The 27491-nt window shown below is 40.8% G+C and overlaps 1 protein-coding gene across 2 annotated transcripts in view; it reads left to right on the top strand.

The window, feature by feature from the left end:
* The window catches only part of LOC124607490 (clathrin interactor 1), a 183787-nt gene that overhangs the window by 54247 nt on the left and 102049 nt on the right, over positions 1-27491 (top strand). For both annotated transcript variants that reach the window (XM_047139862.1, XM_047139861.1), the window contains exons 7-8: positions 9163-9376; positions 17923-18164. In XM_047139862.1, the coding sequence (XP_046995818.1) occupies positions 9163-9376; positions 17923-18164 (456 nt within the window). The remainder of the gene's footprint in view (positions 1-9162; positions 9377-17922; positions 18165-27491) is intronic.

Here is a 27491-nt window from a genome sequence, read left to right as displayed (position 1 = left end):
ACGTCAGTAACAAATTGACACTTTTGAACGTCAGTAACAAATTGACACTTTTGACTGAGGCCGTGAAGTTCAGCAGCCCAAGTGCGATGGGATTGATGTGGCTGTTTTTGACAACAATAAAAGGCAACACGAGAGGCTACCACATGCGTTTGCTTTTGAAAATAGACAGACAGAAGTTAGCACATTTCAGCAAAGGACAAAGACGCAGGATCCTTCAAAGGAGCCAATTGCGACAACAACCGATACATTTGAGGTGAAATCCAGGAAAGGAACAGAGACTTACATGGTTGTTCGTCCGTGACATGAAATGCCAAGAATTGCTGTCGAAGACGTATTTCATTATCAGACCAGTCTTCCGTCGTAAGGAGGAAAAGGAGGTATAGCCAACGACGAGAAACACTCCGCATTTGACGCCGCGACGAAATCGCAAATCGCCGCTGTTGAAAGCATTCGCTATTCAAGGAGATTTTGCAATAGTTGCTCGATAGTAGCCATGGAAACCTGTGGGTCAACGGTGAAAAGGAAAAATCCACTACCTCGTCGCCAACTGTTATAACGTCAAGTTTAACACATACATATTTGAGAATGACACAACACATATAAGTCACAGAGTAAGTTGACAAGCAAGACATGTGTACATGTTAGCATTCGAATGAGCACTGAGTCCCAGTCTAGCGGCCGCTGCTCGGCTGGCCGCTTAGGTGGCGCAGCTGCTGCATGGCTGGCAGACAGCGCCGCACGTAGAGGACGTACGTAATTGTGTGGCGGCGCTTTGATCGGCGAGTCACAACACTTAGTTTCAAGCATGCGTTGGAGTGACAAGCAATTGCCAACACTTCGGGTGACTGGACATATTAATTGTAATTGCATTTTCTTTTGTTCATATATTATCTATGTACAAGGTTTGTTCAAAAAATTCTGGAACTTTGTGTACAAAATTTTTCTGCACTTACCTTTTACTTATTATCCATGGTCTCCTTCCAAATGCTCTCCTCCACAATTTATACACCATTCCCAACACTGTTTCCTTTTCTTTTGTTGCAAATTTCCACCCTTTCAGTGGGGTTCTGCAGGTCTGAAGAGTATGGAGGATGAAGCAGCACAGTGGGTTTCCCCCCCCCCCTCCCCCCCCCCCCCCCCCAATCGTCTCACACCAACAGGGATGAATGTGCGGGTGTGTTATTGTGATGCAAGAACCATGAATTGTCTCGCCACATTTCAGGCCATTTCTTTCTCACATTTGCTCGCGGGCATCGCAACACATCCCATAGCATTGTTGATTAACAGTTTGTCCCTGTGGCATGAATTTGTGTTGGACTAATTCTAAGAAAATTGTCAGCATGCTTGACATTTGATCAGATCTGATAAGCTTTTTTTGGTCTTGGTGAATCTTTCCAGACCCGCTGTGAATATTGAACCATGGTCTCAACATCATAACTATAGACCCAAGTGTCATCACCAGTTATGATTCTCTTAAGTGACATCTTGTTCTCAGTTGCGTGGTCCAAAAGCTCTTCACAGACTGCAAGGCGAAGATCTTTCTCATCTTGACTCGTGAGCTGTGGGATGAACTTGGTGGCAACAGGATACATTCCAGAGATGCTGTGTTAGGATTTTATGACATGATCCAACTGAAATGTTACATTCTTCTGCAATCTTTTAGACAGACAGTCTTAGATTGGCATGCACAATTTCGTTGATGTTCATGACATGAGTGTCATCAGTAGATATCTAAGGGCATTCTTAGCCGGGGTCATCTTTAACTTCTGTCCAGCCATTTTTAAACCATGTGAACAATTTGTAACACCAAGTATGGCTTAAGCACTCATCGCTGTAGGCTTTCTGAGTCATTTGGTGTGCCTCTGTAAAGGTTTTCTTCAGTTTCACGAAAAATTTAATGTGTGCACATTGCTCCTCTAACTCTGCCATCTCAGAATTTGCAAACTGTGGCACACAATATTCTACTCAATACAACACTAAGCAATAACAGACATAAAAGAATGAAACTTCTGGCAGTTTCACATTAAATACAGATGTGTGCGGGGATGCCAACTGCATTTTGCTCCAATGCACTATTGGTGCGAAACTACAAATGTTCCAGAATTTTTTGAACAGACTTATATATGTTTTAGTTTGTTGTCAAATACATTTTCCCAACCACGGTCATACTTAACAGACTGAACTTACCCTCCTTGGTCATTGGATGGAAGGAATGCAAAACATTTCCACTTGCAGACACTTTGTCCTGCCAGTTCCTGATTTGAGGAAGGTCCTTTCTCTCTACTAAGCCAATGTACTTTGTGGATAAACAATTAGGTAACTCTCTCTTTCCTTGGTAAATCACAAAGTGTTTCATCTTAATTGAGGTGGCAAATTCTTCCCAGTCTCAGGTGTATTCTGTTGTTCACAACTTGGTGATGTATTTGGTACCAAAACACCGTGCAGGATTTAATTTTTCGCTGGGCCAACACATGATGGATGAACTACTACACAGTCGCTTAGAGAGGTGGTGAGGGATCCACTTCATTTGTTGTGTATGTTACAGTCTGATACGCAACAATGTTGATACTGCAACATTAATGCTCACTTTTGAGGGGGATTCACTTCCAGGAAGGTTAAAATCATGGTTTACCACGGAGACGTAAAGCCATATTTCCCACCTCCATCATGGCGCATCAAATGCCAGCTCTTCAGGCACATGTGTTCCCGATGTACATGCGACAAATTTGTGGAGATGATAGCCACCCACTTCACCAAAATTCACCGTGGGTGCACTACCAGCTGTCTGTGCAAATTGTGGGAATGACCAGTTTCCTCCATCCCTGATGTATGCTGCACAGTTAAGGAACACAAAATAAAGGAGCTGAAGAAGCCATATCACCTCTCATATTTTGAGGCTCGGAAACTAAACATGATCATTTATACCATCTCTCCATGATACCGACTTTGCCACTACTGCTGCCAGGTCTTCAGTAGAACCAGGTCAACTTAATCGATTGATTGGTAGCTCCAGTAGTAAATTATACCCGAGGGTGATAGGCACTTCACTCTTGTGCTTGCTTCAGCACCTTCTTTTAGAACCATTTCCAGCTCATGGGCGGAGAAGCATTGTCCTCCTCCTCCTCCTCCTCCTCCTCCTCCTCCTCCTGTGTTTGCTGACGACAGAAGTCCCTTTCAGTAATCTTCTTCTGTCAAACTTACAGACCAGTGCCTGCTCCTAAATCCACAGTGAATAACCTCTTAAAAGTTTCTGGACTGCAAAAAAACAGCAAAACAGAAAAAGAAGAAATCTCAGAGGGTAGCTACTCTGATGACCTCGGAGACACCAGATGTCCCCCTTCCTATCGTACACTGAACTGATGTTCGTCGACATTGTTCCACCCTCACCTGTGATAGACAGTGATCCTGGAGCATGACCCCTCTTCCTAGCCCTTCCTACCTGACCAGAACACACTTAACGTAATTCAGTGGATCAGCAGTGGATTTACTGTTACCTGACAGAACTGCAACAATTAGTTTCTTCCTGTACTGCAACCTGCGCTCTGCATTGGTCTCAGTAAATAAGTTCCACTGACAACCGTTCTCTAATTCTTCAAGGTTCCTATTCATTCTGTCATAACCTTACTGTTCTTGGGAGAGCATCTGGAGAAGTCTTTACATTGATTCATACAGATGTCATCAGTGTGTGGATTCCCCTCTGCACCACACAGAAAGCAACAATGAAGCAAGTGTGAATGACCCCAGCGATCACTTTTTGTAATGTTCATTTACTACCAGGCAGATTACTTACACATCTTAAGATGGTCACCTTAACCCAACAGTTTGCAGAACTGAACTACAATAATTTTGAATGTGTTCTATGCCCTCAAAACATCTTCTATGCAGCAAGAAGTTCTCTTTCCTAATACCATTGTTGTATTACACTTCTTGTTCCTGTTGCATGTTCTGGAATTATGTCTTCTGTAAATTTTAAGATGCATGTCAGCATAGTGAGTTGTTTTGTCCACCACTCTTGTAGGGAAAACTAAATATGACTGTAAATCTGAATTGTGGTGGGCGTAGTTGGTCAGTCAAAACAATTTTTTTTATGTACTCCAGAGTCATGAAAATGGTAAGCTTTCTGGTATTGTTATTTTACAGGTGCTAAACTGCATTCTTCTCTGACCTGGCACTTAATTTATTTAATGTATTTCAGAAATGTCCTGGATTAATTTTCTCCACAATATGTGACAGAACACTTCTCTCCAGTCGCTATGCTTGAAGATGGCTTGCTCCTTGCCTCACTCTAAAGTGTGGTTTGTTATGTACATGACGTAGTCGAATGAAAACGAGACAGATGAGATGGGGGTGGGGGCTCCGTACAAGTGCTCTGTCGGTTTCTTGCAAACTTTGTTAATGTATAGGTGATGGTGATAATGATGGTTGTTGTTCCTGCTACTTCATGTGGCTCTATGGCCTCGTGCAAGTCTTCCTGTTGGATGCCACGTCGGCAACTTACGTGTCTCTAACCTACCCCAGTTATCCAACTGGGTAAAGTGCGCCTATACTTTAACTTCACTCTGAACCATGTATTGTTTCTGGCGACCTTTCAACAAAGTTGAGAAATGAAGGTTAGATTAAAAGGGAGATTGAAAATCCTGTGGGCCAACAGATTTGAACCTGCGACCAGTTTTCAGGCATGTGCTTTACCGATAGGCATGTATATAAACACCTCATCTACTGGCTCTGACGATTGATTTTGAGTATGAAATTACACAACTTGTGGCCATATCTTTTGAGTGCATTGACTTACAAGCTTAAGTTTGTTAGACTGCCGAGGGTCTATAGCTGCTTGTACAGTATTTGACATAAATATCAGCTTCATACTCCTACCCGTTCCTGAGAAAAAGAAGTCTTAAGAGGTGGACAGATAGACAGATGGACAAAAATTGACAAAAAAAAAAAGACGTGGTATAACCATTATGAATCATGAATCTTGCCTCAGCTATGCAGAAAGTCACTCCATATGTGCAACCACAATGGAAGGGTATCTTTTGAGAGGCCAGACAAATGTGTGGTTCCTGAAAATGGGCAGCAGCTGCAGCCTTTACAGTAGTTGCAGGAGCAACAGTCCAGTTGTTTAAATGACCTGGCCTTGTAACATCAGCCAGAACGGCCATGCTAGTCTGGTATAGTGAATGGCTGAAAGAAAGAGGAAACTACTGCCATAATTTTTTCCAAGGGCATACAGCTCTACTGTTTGGTTAAATATTAGCATCCTCGTGGGTAAAATATTCAGGGGGTAATGTTGTCCCCCTACCCGTTCGGATCTCCAGATATGGACTGCGTGGGAGTATGTCGTCATCAGGAGAAACAAAACTGGTATTCTATGGATTGAAGCATGGGATGTTAGATTCCTTAATCACACAGGTACATTAGAAAATTTAAAAAGAGAAATGGATAGGTGAAAGTTCAATATAGTGGGCATTAGTGAAGTTCGGTGGCAGGAAGAACAGGACTTCCGGTCAGGTGAATACAGGGCTATGAATAGAAAATCAAACAGGGATAATTCAGGAGTAGGTTTACTAGTGAAAGAGAAAATAGGAATGTGCAGGTATGCAACTATGAACAGGGTAGTGAATGCATTATGATAGCCAAGATAGACATGAAGAACGCACCCATCACAGTAGTATACGTTTATGTGCCAACTAGCTCTATAGATGAAGAAAGATTGTAGAAATGTATGACGAGATAAAATAAATTATTCAGATAGTTAAGGAAGGTGAAAATTTAATACTGATTGGGGACTGGAATTCGGAAAAGGAAGAGAAGGAAAAAATGTAGGTGGAATATGAACTGGGGGAAAGGAGTAGAGGAGGAAGCCACCGGGTAGAATTTTGCACAGAGCTTAATTTAATCATTGCCAACATTTGGTTTAAAAATCATAAAAGAAGGTTTTATACATGGAATAGACCTGGAGACTTCAGAAGGTTTCAGGCTCATGATATAATGGTAAGACAGAGATTTCAGAACCAGATATTTAATTGCAAGAAATTTACAGGGGAGGATGTGGATGCTGGTTGATTATTGCTTATGAGCTGTAGATTAAAACTTAAGAAATTGCAAGAACTTGGGTATTAAGGAGATAGGACATGGCTAGGTTGAAAGAACCAGAGGTGGTAGAGTGTGTCAGAGCAAGTATTAGGTGATTGAGTAGAACAGGGGAAAGTAATACAGTAGATGATGAATGGCTGGCTGAGAGAGATGAAATCAGTAAGGCAGCAGAGGATCAAATAGTTAAAAAGATCACACCAAGTAGAAATCCTTGGATAACACAGGAGATATTGAATTTAAGTAAAGAAAGGAGAAAATTTAAAAATGCAACAAATAAATTTGGTGAAAGGGAATGCAAATGTATAAAATGAGAGACTGATAGGAAGTGCAAAATGACTAAGCAGGAATGGCCAGAGAACAATTGTAAGAACATATATGCATATATCACTAGGGGAAATTAACGAGACCATTTGGAGAAAAGAGAACCGCCTGTATGAATATCAAGAGTTCAGGTGGAAAACCAATCCTACACAAAGAAGGGAGAGCAGAAGGGCGGAAGGAGTATATAATGTGTCTATACAAGGGAGATGTACTTGAAGGCAATATTGTGGAAATGTAAGAGGGCATAGATTAAGATGAGCTAGGAGGTATGACACAGTGAGAATAATTTGACAGAGCACTGACAGACCTAAGTCAGAATGAGACAACATTCCATCAGAATTACTGGTAGCGTTCGGAGAGCCAACCATTACAAAACTCTTCTATCTGGTGAGTAAGATGTGTGAGACAGGCGAAATACCCTCAGACTTCAAGAAGAATCTAGTAATTCCAATACCAAAGAAAGCATTTTCTGACAGGTGTGAAAATTACTGAACTTGCAGTTTAATAAGTCATGGCTGCAAAATACTAATGCAGTTTCTTCACAGAAGAATGGAAAAACTGGTGGAAGCAGACCTTGAGGAAGATCCATTTGGATTCCGTAGAAATGTAGGAACGCATGAGGCAATACTGATGCTACAACTTATCTTAGAAGATAGGTTAAGGAAAAACAAACCAACATTATAGCATTTGTAGACTTGGAGGACACTTTTGACCATGTTGACTAGAATACTCTGAAATTCTGAAGATAGCAGGGGTAAAATACAGGGCACAAAAGGCTGTTTACAACTTGTACAGAAACAAAACAGTGGTTGCAAGTGCAACAAGAATAGTGGAGTGTAATTGAATGAAATCAGGTGATGCTGATGGAATTAGTGACGAGATGCTAAAGGTAGTAGATGAGCTTTGCTATTCAGACAGCAGAAAATAAAATAAAAATAAAAAATAAAAAATGAATGAAGTAGAGGGGTTATAAAACGTAGACTAACAGTGGCAAGAAAAGCATCTCTGAAGAAGGAAACTTGTTAGCATTCAGTGTAGATTTAAGTGTTAGGAATCCTTTTTGAAAGTATTTGTCTGGAGTGTAGCCATGTATGGAAGTGAAACATGGGCGATAATTAGTTTAGACAAAAAGAAAATAGAAGCTTTTGAAATGTGGTGCTACAGAAGAATGTTGGAGATTTGGTGGGTAGATCATGTCACTAATGAAAAGCTACAGAATAGAATTGGGAGAAAAGAAAGTTGTGGCACAGACTGACTAGAAGAAGGGATTGGTTGATAGGACACATTCTAGGACATCAAGGGCTCATGAGTTTAGTATTGCAAATGGAAGTGTGGTGGGTAAAAACAATAGAGGGAGACAAAGAGATGAATACAGTAAGCAGATTCAGAAGGATGTAAGTTGCAGCAGTTATTCAAGGATGGAAAGGTTTTAACAAAATAGAGGAACATGGAGAGCTGCAGAAGAAGAAGAAGAAGAAGAAGATGAAGGGAGGGGGGGGGGGGGGGGTGGTGGTGGTGGTGGTGGTGACGATGACGACACAATTACAAATTAACAATTTCTTGAATTTTTTTTTTTTTTTTTTTTTTTTTTTTTTTTTTTTTTTTTTTCCTTTACTTGTACTATGATGCCTTGCTTTCTGCTAAATTTTCAAAATTGTAGGTCAGTGGGAAGCACTTATAGGTTTTGATGAGTGAATTTGCAACTATCAAAATAGGTGATGTAAATGACCATATCTTTTGACTGCATTGACTTAGAAGCTTAAATTTTATATACTGCAAATTGACTACAGCTATTAGTACGTGACATAAATTTCAGTGTGATACCCTCTACTCATTCCGGAAGAAAAAGGGGCATTTAATAGTTGGATGGACGGATGGACAGAGAACAAAGTGATCCTATAAGGGTTCTGTTTTTACTGATTGAGGAACTTAACAATAAAAAATAAGTAACCTGTTTATTATTTCAGAAGTAAGTACCATAACTGTGAATACATATATCCCACTGAGAGACAAGGCGATTAGTGCCTTCATGGAAAAATGTTTGTGGTAACATGTGGGTGGAACCGTGAGTGTACTCAAGTGTTGTGCACCTTTCCATGTGAAGCAAATTGACGGCAACATGTGGAGGTTATGTCAACTACGCTGCAGAAGTTTTGCTGGGAAGTTCTTACACACACTCCATATAGTGTCGGTATGTCCACATGTGGTTTCCATATTTTTGGTACACTGGAGAAAGACATTTGCGACTGTCAATTTACTTCACAGCTGTCAATTTACTTCAGACAAAGAGACGTATGACTGGCTACCGTCATGGTTCCTTACACAACCGCAACATGTTTCCATGAAGGTGTTGACCATCTTGTCTTACAGTGGTATAAATGTGTGAACAGTTATGGTGAGTACTTTCGAAGTAATCAACAGACAACAGATTACTTACTAATTCCATCTGTCTTATTTTGATTTGGCTGCTCCTTACACTCCCCCCAATGACAGTTGAAATGTTGAAATACACTAAATCTCTCTACCCCCCCCCCCCCCCTTTTTCCTACCATGTTGTACTCATGTCTGCGTCTGCTGTGTTACCTGATTATCAATATGCAGTCATTTAATATATTAGTCTGCTGCCACCACTACTTCATTTGGTGTGTGCGCATGTGCTCCTATGTGTGCGTGCGTGATAAATGTAATCTAAAATAATGTAAGTTGTAAAATTGTTTGCTATGCTAATTTATATTCAACATTTTAAAGTGATGATGGTGAAAGAGAGGATTCGGATGGTGAAGGTAGACGGACAGGCCGTGAATACCGTGATAAGGACAGTGACAGTCTAGATTCTGGTGACCGTCGGTCCAACAGGCCAGCAAGTTCTCCAACAGCTGGGACACCTGTCCGTTCCAATAAGCCTATTAAGAGGATAGACCTGGGTGCAGCAGCACACTATGGCAAGGATTCAAACTCAGGGGTAAGATTATAACTGTTTATTAACAATATTATTAGCATTGATAAAAATCAAGATAAAATAAGGATGTAAACCACTGAAAATTGTGAGCAGATTTTTAAAATAATTAAAATTGTCTGCAAAAGTTCTATGTTCAAACATAAAAGCCACCTCGTAATGGAGTGCCTCTGTTAATGGTAGATGACAGTGAAAATAGAATAGTTTTTTAATAACTTTCTGATTAGGGTTTACATGCAAATTGCAGCTGTTTACTTTTTCGCCTAGGATCAATGTGCATATTTTAGTACGCTATTTAGTGAGACAATATTCATTATGAGTCTTGCAATAGAAATATACTGACGGGAAAAAAATCACAACACCAAGAAGGAGTTGTCCAGTGTAAACAAAAGTTTGTACATTTGTTCCTACATCTGAAAGATGATGTCTACTCAATTTTCGCCCCAGTAGCGTGAGTTTCGCTAGTAGTGCCACTGTGAGGATACAGATCAGATTTGCTTTAAATACATTCTGTAATGGTCATGATCATTAGTTACATTTGAGATTAGACGTGGTGAGTCGATGTTGGTAAAGAATGCCTTTAAGATGGCAAACACTCCATTAACACCACCTTGCTGAGTTTGAATGAGGTCATGTAATAGGGCTCTGAAAAGCTTGATCTACCTTCTGCAATATTGCAGAAAGACTTGGTGGGAACAAAGTCACTGCACATGATTGCTGGCAGCGGTAGTCGCAGGAATGTGTGGTCACAAGAACAGGCTTCAGATGGCCACATGGCATTTCTGAGAGGGAAGACCATCATATTTGGCATATGACTGGTACATCGCACTGCATCTGCAGCAGCAATTTTGGTAACAGTTGGCACTGCAGTGTCACAAAACACTGTTACGAATTGATTACTTCAAGGACAGATCCGAGCCACATGCCCTGTATTGTGCATTCCACTGATTCCAAACCACCGTCATTTGTGACTTCAGTGGTGTCAAGTGAGAGCTCATTGGGTTGCATGGTGAAGGTCTGTTGTGTTTTCCGATGAAATCTGTGTCTGTCTTGATGCCAGTAATGGCCATGGATTGGTTATGAGGAGGCCAGTGATTCGACCTGTTGTGCTGCCATTCATGAACACCATTCCAGGGGGTGTTTTCCAACAGGATAACATTTGCCCACATACTGCTGTTGTATCCTGACATGCTCTCTGCAGAGTTGACATGTTGACCTGGCTTTTTCGATCAGCAGATATATCTCCAATTGAGCACATGCGGGACATCATTGGATGACAACTCCAGCGTCATCCACAACCAGTGTTAACTATTCCTGTATTGACCGACCAAGTGGAATAGCCATGGAATTCCATCCCACGAACAGACGTGTGGCACCTATACAACACAATGTATGCACGTCTGCGTGCTTGTGTTCAACGGCTTATTAACGTACCAGCATTTCAATTTCCAAGAGCTTATCTCAGGCTTATATTAACCTGTGATCTCGCAATGTCCATCACTTCAGTAGTTACATAGACAAATTTATTCCTTAAATTTCATTTCTTTATATTAATTACTTTTTGGTGTTGAGATAAGTTTCCTGTCTGTGTGTCAGCTTGTATTAATAAAAAAAGTGTTATATTATCCAACAGTGTTGTTGCTAATGTTTTGCGCAGCACTTATTAGTGTTTTTGCTTTAATGAAAGTGTTTCATTAATGTTAACACACCGTACAGGCCAGGCTTGTGATAAATTCTTGTTATCTTTTGGCATCACACTCGGTTACATGTCATGCTTAGTCAAGTTCGCATCTCAAAATATGTGTTCTTAAATATTAGGGACCCATCCCCACAAAATGTTTTCAAAACATAAATAATAAGGGCAATGAGTGTTGCATTTGAAAAATTTTCATTCACTTGTTTGACTTTGGTCATTTCAATTTGTACATTTTGTGCAACAAAATAAGTAAAGGAAAAAACAGAGTTACTTTGATTAAAGGATTGGAATAGCTGAATCATTACTGCAGAATGTACCAAATCAGATTAAAAAGGACAAGGACAGGTATTGTGTGGAGAGTTACCAGAGACACTGCACGCAATACATCAGGCCCATTTTCCTAAGCATATTAACCCAACAGCATCAGAGTGAAGGCCATCACGACTGTGTAAAGTCAGCATGAAAAATAAAAAAAAAACATTGTGGAAACCATTTGGGGGGGGGGGGGGGGGGGGAGAAGAGAGATGAAAGTTTCATGGCATGTACCCATCTGTTTCGAATGATACCACTTCCTAGAAGGTTAGTTTAGTGATTTATGTTGTTACTTTTTGTAAGAGTGCTAATTATGTGAATTGTGAATGTATTCAGAAATTGGAGATAAGTGGTATTGATTTACATTATATTGTATTGATTCATAGTATTTCTGTTGTGGTATTTCTAACCCATTTAGTACATGAGGCTGCAATTACTTATCAAAAGTTACTGTTCTTGTGGTCTTCAATCCAAAGACTGGTTTTATGCAGTTCTCCACACTACTATGTCCTGTGCAATACTATTCATCTCCAAGTAACTACTGCATCGTACATCCTTCTGAATCTGCTTACTGTATTTATCTCTTGGCCTCCCCACGCTTCCATCCAGTGCTAAATTGGTGATCCCTTGATGCCTCAGAATGTGTGCAACCAACCGATCCCTTCTTCTATTCGGGTTGTGCCACAAATTTCTCTTCTCTCCAATTCTGTTCAGTGCTGCTTTATTAGGTGCATGATTTATGTCTCTAATCTTCAGCATTCTTCAGTTGCACCACATTTCAAAAGCTTGTATTCTCTTCTTGTCTAAACTGTATATTGTCCAACTTTCATTTCCTTACATGGCTACACTCCATACCAATACCTTCAGAAAACGCTTGCTGACACAAATAGCAAAACTCATCTACTACTTTAAGTGTCACATTTCATAATCAAATTCCCTCAGCATCACCTTATTTAATTCAGCTACATTCGATTATCCTTGTTTTGCATTTGTTGATGTTTATCTTATAAATTCCTTTCAAGGCATTGTCCATTCATTCAGATGCTCTTCCAAATTCTTTGCCGTCTCTGACAGAGTTACAGTGGCTGCTCCCTAGACTTTAATTCCTACTCCAAATTTTTCTTTCATTTTCTTTACTGCTTGCTCAATATAGAGACTGAATAATATCGTGGATAGGCTACAATCCTGTCTCACTCCCTTCTCCACCACTGCTTCCATTTCATGCCCCTTGACTCTTATAACTGCCACCTGGTTTCTGTGCAAACTGTAAACAGGCTTTGCTCCCTATATTTTACCCCTGCCATCTTTATAATTTGAAAGATATATTCCAGTCGATATTGTCAAAATGTTTCTCTAATTCTACAAATGCTATAAATGAAGGTTTGTTTTTTCCTTAATCTATCTCTATTGAGAAGTCATAGGGTCAGTATTGCGTAACGTGTCTCTAAATTTCACTGGAATCTAAACTGATCTTTTCTGGTGTCGGCTTCTACCAGTTTTTCCATTCTTCTTCTTTAAAGAACTTGTTTTAGTATTTTGCAGCTGGGACTTACTAAACTGCAGTTTCAGTATTTTTCAGCACCTGCTTTCTTTGGAATTATTATATTTGTCGTGAAGTCTGTCTCGTACATCTTGCTCACCAGCTGGAAGAGTTTTGTCATGGCTGGCTCTCCCAAGGCAATCAGTAGCTCTAATGAAATGTTGTCTACTCCAGGGGCCTGGTTTCAACTTAGATCTTTCAGTGGTTTGTCAAATTCTTCATGCAGTATAATATGTCCCATCTTCTCTTCATTTACATCCTCTTCCGTTTCCATAAAATTGCCCTCAAGTACATCTCCCTTGTATAGTCCCTCTATATAGTCCTTCCACCTTTCAGTTTGCCGTTCTTTGCTTCGGACTGGTTTCCCATCTGAGGTCTTAATATTTATAAAGGTGGTTCTCCTTTCTCCAAAGATCTCTTTAATTTTCCTGTAGGTGGCATCTATCTTAACCCTAGTGATACATGCTTCTACATCCTTACATTTGTCCTCCAGATATTCCTGCTTAGACATTTTGCACTTCTTAGGCATTTATCAACTATTTCTCAAAAGTAAACCAGTTGGATCTTATGCATATACTTACATTCCATAACTTGTATATGATTGGTACATCATTGGCCCGGTTTGCTGCATTGTGCACTGGCTTGTAGGCCTGGCATTTACATTTTTGGCCCAGGCTCTTGGAACTTAAATCGCAGGTTAAGAGGTTGATTAATGTCTAAAAGATGCCTAGGGGTTGTTTCCTTGTTTTTATTCGTTGTACTTAAGAGATTTTAGCAGTGTACCTTTGCATTGCCTTCAGCAGTGAAGTTCTGTGCAGCATATTTATATATCCTGGTCACTTACATCTTTTCAGTCATTATTTTTGATGTGTCGACAGAAGTGCCGACACAGTGTGATTTGAGGGGACCACAATGCACGCTATAAACACACGAAGGATGGCGTGAGGTCTGAAACAGGATACGTAATGAATGCTATAAAGAAAAGTACGTAGCTTTTGGAATACTTAACTTTAATCCATCCTTGTTGTATACATCGTTCTTGATGCGACATGCTTTATACGATAAGTATCAATTGCTATGTAAGGCTAATGGCGCCTTGCTAGGTCGTAGCCATGGACTTAGCTGAAGGCTATTCTAACTATCTGCTCTGCAAAGGAGCGAGGCTTCGTTAGTGTAGTCGCTAGCAAAGTCGCCCGTACAACTGGGGCGAGTGCTATCCCGTATCTCGAGACCTGCCTTGTGGTGGCGCTTGGTCTGCGATCACACAGTGGCGACACGCGGGTCCGACATGTACTAATGGACCGCGGCCGATTTAAAACTACCATCTAGCAAGTGTGGTGTCTGGCGGTGACACCACAATTTTCTTGTTATTAGAAAGGTTGTTCCAGTGTTTTGTTGAGCATGTCAATTTCATGTAGGTCATATTTTTGCCAATATGGAGACTTGCTTATTTCTACATCAAATAGTAGGTGTTTCTTTTTTATACTTCGGATCTTCATTCTCTTGGTAGATTTAAGAGATGATCATATAGTACGTGTGTAACGTGTGCACTCTTCCATTATTATGGAAGCCCACTGAAATACTGAGAAGCATTTGTTTAAATTCTGTGGAAAATTTCTTAATGTTCCATAAAATTAATGTTACTGTAAATAATTAACCCTAGAACGCCTAGGGGGGGGGGGGGGGGTTATTAAATCCACAATTTTTTTATGTCCCCTGCTTTTGCCCAAGTAAATTTCATACTACATATTCTGTTTGAGTTATTGTTTGTTGGCTATTTTATGAAATGTTAGTGCCAATATATTTTATAGAAAATTCTTGCTTTGAAAGAAACAATAAATAAACTTATTATGGGTCCAACAACCCCCCCCCCCCCCCCCCCCCCCCCCCCCCCGCCCCCCTCCTTAGGCTTCCATGCTATAGAAAATTTCCCGTAGTAGGATTTCGTATTTCTCATCTCTACAACAATGCAAGTTAATTTCTTGTTGGTTGGTATTCTTGGTATTCACAACAATCAGTTTACTTTCAGAGGAAGTGATTGTTGATGTCTGTCAGCTGTTATTTATCTTGTAAACTTGCAGTGAGTTAGTGCAGTTCCCTACTGTTCACACCCAGACTTAGAAATAACTAAAATAATATGTGACTCATCTTTAGAAAGAGTTCTGAATGAAATTTTAGATGAAGATTCTGACTTGGGGAGTGAAAGTGAATATGAGGATGGTGTTATGGAGTACGATTCAGATTGGGAAAGTGATGTGGATGTTAGAGAAGATGAAGATAGCACAGCTTCAGGTAGTGACCATCAGGATGTTATTGTGGCCAAGTCTGGAAGGAGGTACGTAACCACACAGCCTAAAATTCCTCGGAGGTCTGTTGCTAATATAGTAAGAGAGTAGGCAGGAGTAACTCGAGCTGGTTTCTGCCATTCACCTGTAGAAGCCTTGAAGTTACTTCTTTCGTCTGACATCATGGATGTTATAGTAAAACATTCAAATGAAGAGGCAGTTAGGCGAAATGTTACTTTGAGTAATGAGAAAGAATTGTATGCCTTTATAGGAATCCTGATACTTATGGGGGCAAATAAGGACAATTCTGTCAGTATACATGATCTTTGGCCAGACCTAATGGGTCGGCCAGTTTACAAGGTTATTATGGTAAGAGAACGTTTCAAGGATCTTATTGCAATCATAAGGTTTGATGACAAAAGTACCCGCCAGCTAAGAAGGGAACCAGACAAGTTCACAGCAATCCATGATGTTTTCAACAAAGTGAATGATAGATTTCCACTACTGTATAAACCAGGGGTCCACCTCACCATTGATGGGATGCTCAGCTTGTTTAGAGGGCGCTGCCCCTTTCAAGGTATTTATGAAGGATAAATCGGGCAAGTATGGCATCCTTAGATGCATGATGTCCGATGCAGTTGACAGATACGTCTTGAATATGGAGTCCTATGCAGGTAATGTTCAGAATTTGTCGAAAGAAGACTGGGGTCCAGCAGCTGTTGTCAAATGTCTGGTAGCACCTGTGAAAAATACTGGTCGAAATATTACTACAGGCCAATACTACACATCAGTGGATTTGACGGAAGAGTTATACAAGACTACAAAGTTACTACAGTAGAAACTCTCCCGTCAAACAGGAAGCATATTCCAGACGTAATGAAGAACACGTCAAACCGAGAGCTATATTCATCAATGTTCTTGTTCACAGACCCATCAACAGATAGGCCTCCAGCAACTTTGGTGTCCTACATAGTAAAAACGAAACCAAGTAAAAACTTACTGATGTTGTCAACAATTCACCAAGATAAAGGCACTGTCAGAGGAGAGAAGAATAAAACCAAGATAAATGCACATTATAATACTACTAAATGTGGAATTGATACCATTTTACACCTGCAAGAGGGGAACAAAGAGATGGCCTCTATCTGTATTTTACTCTCTCATCGACATCTGTGCTATCAATGCAACCATCATATTCATCCAGCAACATCAAAGACGGAATGGAAAGAAACACAACAAACGGAAACTCTATCTTCTGAAAGCTAGGATGGAACTAGGGAAATTGCAGGTAGAAGAAAGAAGTGTCAATGCAAGAGGGTTATCTAACCAAATTGTTCAATCAATGGAGACTATTCTACAAAAGAAACTCAAAGAAGTGACAACAGAAGCACGTCAGCCTCCTGCAGGGAAAGGTCAGTGCCATATTTGTGTAAGAGAAGCTAAAACAAAAAAAGCAGAAGTACAACAACATAAGTAAACCAAAACAGTATTGTGGACAGTGTCATAAACATGTGTGTAACACACATTCAGAAAAAATTGTGAAGTGTCTCTTGCCTTGAAGTTGAGGACTCAGAGTAGTCTATTGTGTGTGAACACATCTGTATTTTGTATTGTAATATGTCAATTTTTTATTCACTCAATCCGATATTTATAACAATTAACAAGCCTTAGTTAAAATACATAAACCCTTTTGAAAGTTGTAATTTTTCGTCAGTAAACTTATTTAATACCTGTGGGCATCCATGTTAGAAAAAAAGGCTTGGGCGTCCTAGGGTTAAGATTTATTCAAAGAATTCTTTACACATTCAGCGAAAACTTTCTGCAATAGGGAACTTAGTCTGTGAACTCGCGTGGTTACCATTAAGCATTGGTTGTCAACAGCAAAAATCGATCCTATTGAGTAGTCATCTTCACTTCCCTTCCAAATGATATATTAGCTCTTGCTTCTGCTTTGTTGTTTCTCCTTTGCTAATAATTGTCCTTTTATGTTTTCATTTTTCTGTCCTTCCCTTATTACTGATTTACTACTGTTGACACCTCCAGCTTCACAAATTTTCAAATCTCTTCAATTGTTAACACAATAACTGATCTAGCCTGAAGTCTGAAAACTTACTTCTGATGTTAACACATTATTTCATAACTTCTGTAGGGTGCCGCATGGCATCTCAAATGCCACAACAGAAATTAGTAATGTATTGTACGTTAATAAGCTTTGCTTTGCTGTTCTGAAGCTGCTGCTGCTGGTGAGTTTTCTATTTTCATTTGATTGTTTTTTAATGTAGACATCCTATTCATTTTAGTAATCCCCACACTGAAAATTTTGTTGGCATGTGTTGAAAAAGAATTAAAACATACTAAGTGATTGTTGTATTGCTTTTTGTATTGAGATTACATGCAAATGAAATGCATTACTGAAAGAAATGTCAGATTTACCTCTTGTCAGCAATTTCTAAATTTTATATTAAATGAATTTTGATGGGGATGGTTCATTTGGAGTTGGACCTTGAAAATATTTTATGTAAAACATTAACCAATGGCATTTGAATAAAAGTTGTTCTATGCTGAAATCTCTGTTCCATTGACGTAATGACATTGGAGCTCATTTTAGGGGGCGTTGATTTCTAGGTTGCAGTTAAACGGGGAGTGTAAAATTTTCATACCACAATCTACTGATAATGTTTCCAATAAAGTTTTTATAACATTGAGTTATTTTTTTCAGACTGCCAGCCCCATGAAAAACAATTCTATTGTTTCACATCAAAACAACAATAATATAAACAAAAATAGTGGTGAATTACTGACTGACATATTAGGTGGGACTGTCATCAGTAATAATGGTTCACTTATCACTGGTGATGATGATTTTAATCCACGTAGTGGAGAGGAGTTAAGCACAAACAACACAGAATTTGGAGATTTTTCCAAAGCTTTTGGCGCACCTGCACCAACTAACAATCCACGGTAAGCAGTTGCATTTTTCGTAGGTGTTAATCTATTGTGTTATTGTGACAGTTTTTTTTCCCCTTAATTTCTCGTGGGCGTGCAGCATTTTAAATCTCATGTAAAGACATTAAATAATTTTAACCAAAAATGCTGCTATAATAATATTTTATTCAGCTGTTCTTATTGCTGTTAGCTCATTTAGATGCCATGGTCAATTTCAAGCTAACTGAAAAGCAAAAACAATCAATTTTTGACAGAAAAGTTAAATTGAACAGATAAAAAAATCTACTAACCAAGTGGCGCCAAAACACACACACTTAAAAGGAGGTCGTAATTAGGCAAGCTTTCGTAGCCAGTGGCTCCTTCTTGAGGCAGAAGGTTTGAAGGGAAAGGAAGAGGGGTGAAGGAAAAGGACTGAAGAATTCTAGGACAAGGGGTATATTATGGGAAAGTCACCCAGAACTACGTGTCGGGGGAGACTTACTGCACAGGATCAGAAGGAAAGACTGATTGTTGGGGAATTCATCGGATGAGATTTGGAAGTCTGAGAGCTTAAAGGTGGAATGCAGGGTAATATGTAAGACAGAGATTACTGCTTAAACATCATGCATGAGCTATTAAGAGTGAAAAGATCAGCGCATTGTACATAACAGACATGGGATGGAAGGAAGGAAGGGGGGGAGGGCTGAAAAATTGTCGGGCAATACAATGAAAGATGTGGAAAACTAAAATGGAGTGAAGAAAAGAATAGTTTCTTGAAGAAATGCCGAGACAGAAGAAATTAATGTAAATTAAGGCCACACGGGTGGCGAGAAGCAAGGACATGTTGTAGTTCTAGTTCCCACCTGAGGAGTTTTGCAAAACTGATGCCTGGGGTAAGAATCCAGGTGGTGTGGTGAAACAGGCCCAGAGGTAATGGTTGTCATGTTGTAGAGCATGCTCTGCAACAGGATATTGTGTGGTACCAGTATACACCCTCTCTCCACATCCATTTATCCTAATTGATAATTTGATGGTAATCATGCTGATGTAAAAGGCCAAACAGGGTTTACATAACAGCTGGTATATGGCATGCATCATTTCACAGGTGGCCCAATAATATATGTTTTCCCAGTTACGGGGCTGCTATAGGTGGTGGTATGAGGGTGCATAGGCAAGTCTTGCAGTGGGGACAGTCACTGGGGTAGGAGCCGTAGGGGAGAGATGGATGCTGGAGGAGCGTAGTGTCTGACAAGAATATCATGGAGATTGGGAGAGTGATGAAAAACTGTTCTAGGTGTGTTGGGCAAAATTTCAGACAGAATGGATCTCTCTTTTTTTTTTTTCAGGGCATGATTTTAGGAACTCGTGGCTCTATCAAGGTAGCTGGTTAATACTTTCCAGACCAGGATAATACTAAGTCACCAGTGGTGTGCCCCAGAGTTGTGTTTTGGAGGGATCAGCAGTGCCCAGGATTGGATGTGATGGCCCAGGAAATTTGATTTTTGAACTAGGCTGGTGGGGTAATTACATGAAGTGAAGGCTGAGGTGAGAATGGCAGCATATTACTATGAAGAGTCTGCATCTGAACAAATACGTTAACCTTGGGTGCCGAGGCTGTATGGGAGGGAATGTTTGACATGGAAAGGATGGCAACTGGCAAAATGTAAGTACTGTTGTTTGTTGGTGTGTTTACTGTGGACAGAGGTGTGTAACTGGCCTTCGGCGAGGGTGGGATCAACATCCAGGAAAGTGGCATGGTATTCGGAATAGTATGATGTGAAATTTAATTGGGAGAAGGTATTCAGAGATTCCACGAATTTCAACATGTCAGCCTCACCATGAGTCCATATGGTAAAAATGTCATCAGTGTATCTAAACCAAACCAGGGGCTGAAGACTTATGGACCCCAGGAAAGCCCCCTCCAAGCAATCCATGTAGGAAAGAGCCGTCCTGCTTGCCATTGCCATACCTCTGATCCGTTTGTATGTCTGCTCCTGAAAGGTGAAGTAGTTATTGGTAAGTATAAAGTTGATTAAGGTGAGTAGGAAGGATGTCATAGGTCTGGAACTAGGTAGACACCGACTGAGGAAATGTTCAGCAGCAGAAAGACTGTACGTGGAGGATGTTGGTATAGATGGAGGTGGCTTCAATGGTGACAAGCAAGGTATGTGGTGGGAGTGGAACACGGCATGGATTTCAGACGATGTAGGAAATAGTTGATGTCTTTAATATAGAGGGGAGTCTATGTACTGTGGGTTGCAGGTGCTGATCAACTAAGGCAGATACATGTTTGGTGGATGCTTTGAAGTCACCAACTGTGGCTAGGATGATTAGGTTTGTGGATCTTAGGAAGAAGGTAAAAGGTGGGGGTGTGTGGTTTGGGTGGGGTGAAAAGTTCTGTGGATTGAGGTGTTAGTCCTTGCGAGGGGCCTTTTATGTAGAGGTGCCAGACAGCTGGCGTAGACCTTCACGAACATACTTCTTCCGGCCAAGTATTGCAGTGGTAGAGCCTTTATCTGCTGGGAGAATAATGATGGAGTCATCAGCTTTTAGGGAACATAGAACCTGGTGAGATTGACTTGTTAAAATTCCTGGATACCGTCTCCCAATTAAATTTCACATTGTCCTATTCCAGACCCCATCCCACTTTCCTTGATGTTGATCCTGCCCTCACCGAAGGCCGGCTGCACACTTCCGTCCAATAAACCTACCAACAAACAACAGAACTACGTTTTGACAGTTTCCATCCTTTCCATGTTAAACATACCATCCCAAACAGACTTGGCATCTGAGGCAAACATATTTGTCCTGATGTAGACTCATTACAGCAATACACCACCATTCTCACCTCACCCTTCACTAGTCCTAAGTACACCACCAGCTGAGTTCAAAAGCAAATTTCCTGAGCCGTCACATCCAATCCTGGTACTGCTGATCGCTTTAAATCACAACTTCGGAGCACACCACTAGTGACTCAGTATTAACCTGATCTGGAATGTATTAATCAGCTACTTCTACAGGACCATGACTTCCTACAATCATGCCCTGAAATGAGATCCATTCTGTATGAAATTTTACGCACCACATCTGGAATAGCTTTTTGTAACCCTCCCAATCTCTGCAGTATTCTTGTCACACTATGTCCCTCATGCACCCATCTCTCTACCTTATGGCTCCTACGGCTGTGAATATCCCCACTGTAAGACTTGCCCTAAGCGCACTCCTACCACCACATATAGCAGCCCTGAAACTGGCAAAACATATACTATGAAACTGAGATCGACCTGTGAAATGAAACATGTCACAAACTAGGTATTATGTAAACACATTAGGCCTTTACATTGGCATGACTATCACCTAATTATCAATTAGGATGAATGGGCGTAAGCAGAGGATGTGTACTGGCAACGTGCAATATTCTGTTGCAGAGCATGGTCTACAGCATAACAATCATGACCTCTGTGCCTCTTTCAGAACATGTGCCATCCAGATTCTTCCCCCAGACAAAAGTTTCTCAAAACAGCACAGGTGCAACTACTGCTACAACATGTCCTTGGTTCTTGCCACCCACCTGGCATTCATTTACGTTAATTTGTTCCAACTTAGCATTTCTTCAAGTAACTACTCTTTCCTTTCAATCCATTAGCTTTCTACATCTTTCATTGTCTTACCCATCTTACTTTTCTCTGCCCCCCCTCACTGTCCCAGCTTTGGTACATTCAGTGCACTTATCTTTTCACTCTTAATAACGCAATCATGATGTTTTAAGCCGTAATCTCTGTTTTGCATATTACCCTGTCTTCCACCTCTAAGCTCTTAGGTTTTTTAAAATCTTGTCTGATGCAGTCCCCAAAAATCAGTCTTTCCTCTTCATCCTATGCAGTAAGTTTCCCATGACCTGCTGTTCTGAGTGACTTTCCCGAAATCTACCCCTATTCCTAGACCTCTCCATTAAGTTTCCTTGACCTCTTAACTCTTCTACCTGAAAAATGAGCCACTGGCTATGAAAGCTTGCCTAATTACAGCCATTTTTATGTGTGGGGCTGCCACTGCTTGATAAGTAGATTTTTTTAAATCTATACAATTAACTTAATTTTTATGTTACGATTTGGAAGTACTTATGTCCTTGATACATTATTAATGCTGATGCTGTTGAAATTTATCATATTGTAATAAGCTGATGGAGTTTTATTAATCTGTAGTTGCTGATCACTCTATTTTTGAGATGTTTGATTCATTTTTAAAATTGACAGCTTCTCTTCACAGCTAGGTAATGATGTACTACATATATATCTGGTTTATTAATTTAAGATTCTGTGTGATATTGTCATCCTGGTGGTATTACCTGTGCCTAAATTATTTATCCATGATCATTTTTAATGATTTCAGTATAATTGTTGATGTCATTTTTATGTTTTAATTCAGTTTTTCATTTACGAATTTATATTGTTATTTGCCCTTATGAGTCTAAATTTCTATTTCCTCCACAAAATTTATGTTTGGGTCCTATTTCTATTGTGTTTTCTGTGTGGTTTACAACTTACAAGAATTATGTACAAATATCTTATGTTTTGCAAATAGCTTCAAAATAACCATGGTGTTGAAATGGGCTCATAGCCATAAGAACAGCTAAATAAAATACTACTGTGGCAGCATTATTGGTTAAAATTATGTAATTTTTTCACATTTGTAATCAGGGACAAGGCACAAAGTTTTGCACAGTAACAACCCATTGTTAAGTTTCATTTAAGTTGTCAAATCCTCATTCTTTTTCAGCTTGTCTTCTTTATGTTGTGTTTATGATGATTTACAATGTCGACAATGATATGAATTGTGTTGATTTTATTAGTGGTAAGTAAATCAGGTTTGCTACTGTCAGTGGTCGTATCAGTCAACATTGGTCAGTTCCAACAAGGCCTGTGATCTCATTGAGGGTAACATAAGGGTTGGACATTAATATGGAAAAACAGTGAGAAATACATGCTTGAACATAAAGACAGATGGTAGCCAAGCCTGCAAGTGACGCTGTTGTGTTAGACCACAGGCGGCACCTGTGCATTGCTCTCATTAGATTGCAAGTGTGAGTCATGGCCATAACAGTGTTCTTTGTAGTGACTGTGTTATGTCTGTTGCAAGTGTGAGTCATGGTCGTAACAATGTTCTTTGTAGTGTGTGTGTTATGTCTGTGCTTAGTAGAATTCGAACAGGGGCACATGGTTGGTTCTCATAGGGTGGGACCTTCTGTAACCAGTGGAACTGAAGTGTTTGGTGTTTCAGGAGGCAGCATACTGAATATTTATACCATTTAAAGGGAAAGCGGAAGACATCACTTGCCAAGTGATAACACATACAAAAATGAGAGTTGTTATCATTGTGGATGGCCACTGAGGAGGATTGTGATGGAAAATAAGAGGAAAACAGCTGCAAAAGTCACTGTAGAACTGAATGTTACACTAACATACCCTGTCAGCATCAAAAAAACATGAGCAGATATTTGTAAGCTGGGAATTGTGGGGTGAGCTGGAATTCCGAAACTTCACATCAGTGATGCAAATACGTGTAAAAGGAAAAACAAGAAGCCAAAACCATAAAACCTTGTACATAGAAGTGTGGAAGAAACTCATTTGGTCAGATAAATCTTGTTTCACACTGTTTTCAACTTTTTGCCAAGTTTGTCTGGTGTGTGTCGTCGCAAGCCTAGAATGCAGGTAACTTGGTGCCAAGAGTGAAATACAGTGGGGTTCATGATGATGTGGGTGGCCATATTGTGGGACTGCATGGTCCCCATAATTACTCTGTAAGGTTTCATTACTGCCTAGGATTATGTGAGCATTTTGGCTGATATGGTCCGTCCCATAGTACAGTGTTTGTTACCCAAAGGTGATGCTGTATTCCAAGATGACACGGCCCCTTTTCACATAGCTCACATCATCCATTCCTGGTTTTGTGACCACAAGGGTGATTTGTCACATCTTCCCTGACCAGCATAGTCACCAGATATCAATTTTATGGAGCATTTGTGGTTTACTTTGGAGAGGAGAGTGTCTGATCACTATTCACCTTTATTGTCGTTACTGAACTTCCACTATTTTGCAGAAAGAATGGGTTAAGATTCTTTTGAAAACCGTACAGGACCTTTGTTTATCCATTCCAAGATGACAGGATGCTGTTTTGAAAGCTGACGGTGGCCTCAAGCTATTGCAGCACCCACTTCCTTTCTTGTGCTACAATCTTCCATTTTGGGACCATCCTTACTTCTCTTACTCTCAAATCCATTGTGGCAGTCTTGATGTTAACCTGGATATGCCATTAGGTTCCATCTTCTTTCATTTGCATCTTTATCCATTTATGTTACATCAAATTTTTTTGGCTGATGTAATTTTTGGTCCTGTTTTGGTTTTGACCTCCATTTTTCCAAACTTGGAAGCATGCCTTAAATAGCAGCAGCTGCCCATACTGTAAAAGACCTTTTGTGTACAAGAATTACTCAGACTTACATAGGTGCTTAAGGCCCAACGCATTAGCCAGTGCAATGTGGTGGGGTTGTTATGTACTCTTTGGGAGAGCCCCCCAGAAACACCGGGATTGTACTTGTTATACCTGAGCTGCTAATGCCCCATGCATGCCAAGGAATAGTGCCCATCATCTTGGGGCAATAGGAATCCCAGCAATGGCTGTTGTGGGGATGTGCTTTGCTGCAGCTGGGTGGACCCTTGATTTGAGTAGGTATCAACAGGATGGAAGTTTTACAAATGAAAAACATCAAACTAAACCACCATAATGGCAGTACTATCGCAACAGATAGGTATAGATATTTCAGCGGGGATGGTTACAATCCAATTGCTGCCTCTATTCTGGCTACCCCTTCAGAAGAGGGCCAAGCCAGAAGACTGAGAACAAAACAATTTATTCAGTACCTGGTGTGTACTAGAACATGCGGAGTTACTTTTTCATGACAAAGCCATTATTTTTCACGGAGAAGCTCACACATTGGAAAGAAATGTGAAATGGGGCCTCCTCTGGTACTGTACTGTGTGAAACAATTCAGAAATGTAAGAGACTGGGTGACGTACCATCAACTTGTACTTCATGTAAAACTTCAGGTATGGTACAAGCATTTATCTTCTACTAAGACCTTACACTTCAGACAGAAGATGAGCTATGAGCTAATGTAGCTCAGTAGGTGTACATTTTGTCTGATGAGTATGATATGGTCCAAAAGATAATCAAATACAGTTGTCCATTTGACTGATGAAGTCATCCATTTGTAAGGTATGTGACCATCTAGACTTGCTATGTAGTAATTCCTTAGAAATGCCTAGATAGCTAAATACTTCATTTATGACACATTTTGACTAATCCTGAGAAGATAACTGTGGCAAAATTTACAAACAAGACAAACTAGAAATGCTTATATATAAATATTTTAATACCAATGTAACATAAGGAACAAAGTACACATTGAGTACAAGTACTTGGAATATGCATAGGGAAGTTCCTGCAAGTGAGCACTACAAGAAAAATGTTCACTGCTATGCACAATTGCTGTTAGGCATTGCAAAAGATGTTATTTAAAATTTCAGTATAACAGAAATGACAATGTGTTTGTCTTCAGTACATTATTCTCTATTATTTCTCTAAAAGAGAATAGTACACAAAAAGTTTGTCTTTTCTGTTATAATGTAATTTTAAATATCATTATGTTTATTACACTCCTGGAAATTGAAATAAGAACACAGTGAATTCATTGTCCCAGGAAGGGGAAACTTTATTGACACATTCCTGGGGTCAGATACATCACATGATCACACTGACAGAACCACAGGCACATAGACACAGGCAACAGAGCATGCACAATGTCGGCACTAGTACAGTGTATATCCACCTTTCGCAGCAATGCAGGCTGCTATTCTCCCATGGAGACGATCGTAGAGATGCTGGATGTAGTCCTGTGGAACGGCTTGCCATGCCATTTCCACCTGGCGCCTCAATTGGACCAGTGTTCGTGCTGGACGTGCAGACCGCGTGAGACGACGCTTCATCCAGTCCCAAACATGCTCAATGGGGGACAGATCCGGAGATCTTGCTGGCCAGGGTAGTTGACTTACACCTTCTAGAGCATGTTGGATGGCACGGGATACATGCGGACGTGCATTGTCCTGTTGGAACAGCAAGTTCCCTTGCCGGGCTAGGAATGGTAGAACGATGGGTTCGATGACGGTTTGGATGTACCGTGCACTATTCAGTGTCCCCTCGACGATCACCAGTGGTGTACGGCCAGTGTAGGAGATCGCTCCCCACACCATGATGCCGGGTGTTGGCCCTGTGTGCCTCGGTCGTATGCAGTCCTGATCGTGGCGCTCACCTGCACGGCGCCAAACACGCATACGACCATCATTGGCACCAAGGCAGAAGCGACTCTCATCGCTGAAGACGACACGTCTCCATTCGTCCCTCCATTCACGCCTGTCGCGACACCACTGGAGGCGGGCTGCACGATGTTGGGGCGTGAGCGGAAGACGGCCTAACGGTGTGCGGGACCGTAGCCCAGCTTCATGGAGACGGTTGCGAATGGTTCTCGCCGATACCCCAGGAGCAACAGTGTCCCTAATTTGCTGGGAAGTGGCGGTGCGGTCCCCTACGGCACTGCGTAGGATCCTACGGTCTTGGCGTGCATCCGTGCGTCGCTGCGGTCCGGTCCCAGGTCGACGGGCACGTGCACCTTCCGCTGACCACTGGCGACAACATCGATGTACTGTGGAGACCTCACGCCTCACGTGTTGAGCAATTCGGCGGTACGTCCACCCGGCCTCCCGCATGCCCACTATACGCCCTCGCTCAAAGTCCGTCAACTGCACATACGGTTCACGTCCACGCTGTCGCGGCATGCTACCAGTGTTAAAGACTGCGATGGAGCTCCGTATGCCACGGCAAACTGGCTGACACTGACGGCGGCGGTGCACAAATGCTGCGCAGCTAGCGCCATTCGACGGCCAACACCGCGGTTCCTGGTGTGTCCGCTGTGCCGTGCGTGTGATCATTGCTTGTACAGCCCTCTCGCAGTGTCCGGAGCAAGTATGGTGGGTCTGACACACCGGTGTCAATGTGTTCTTTTTTCCATTTCCAGGAGTGTATATAAAATTTAGAGGAAGTGTACCATTAGAGTATCATTTTCCCCGCATCCCCTCTTTCTTTCTCCATTCCCCTCTGTCTCATAGTGCTATCCTTCCCTCCAGTTCCTCAGCTATTCAACATGTTTCTTATCTGCCCCCTATACTGCCCTAATGGCAGTTGTATATAAGAGTGCACATTTTCCTTGTGTTGCTCAATTGTATGATCTTTCCTAAGCATTTTATAAGTATG

Source organism: Schistocerca americana, chromosome 3 (assembly GCF_021461395.2).
Source record: "Schistocerca americana isolate TAMUIC-IGC-003095 chromosome 3, iqSchAmer2.1, whole genome shotgun sequence".
Lineage (NCBI taxonomy): Eukaryota > Metazoa > Arthropoda > Insecta > Orthoptera > Acrididae > Schistocerca > Schistocerca americana.
Note: the sequence above shows the minus strand (reverse complement) of the source record. Positions and strands in the feature narration are given on the sequence as shown.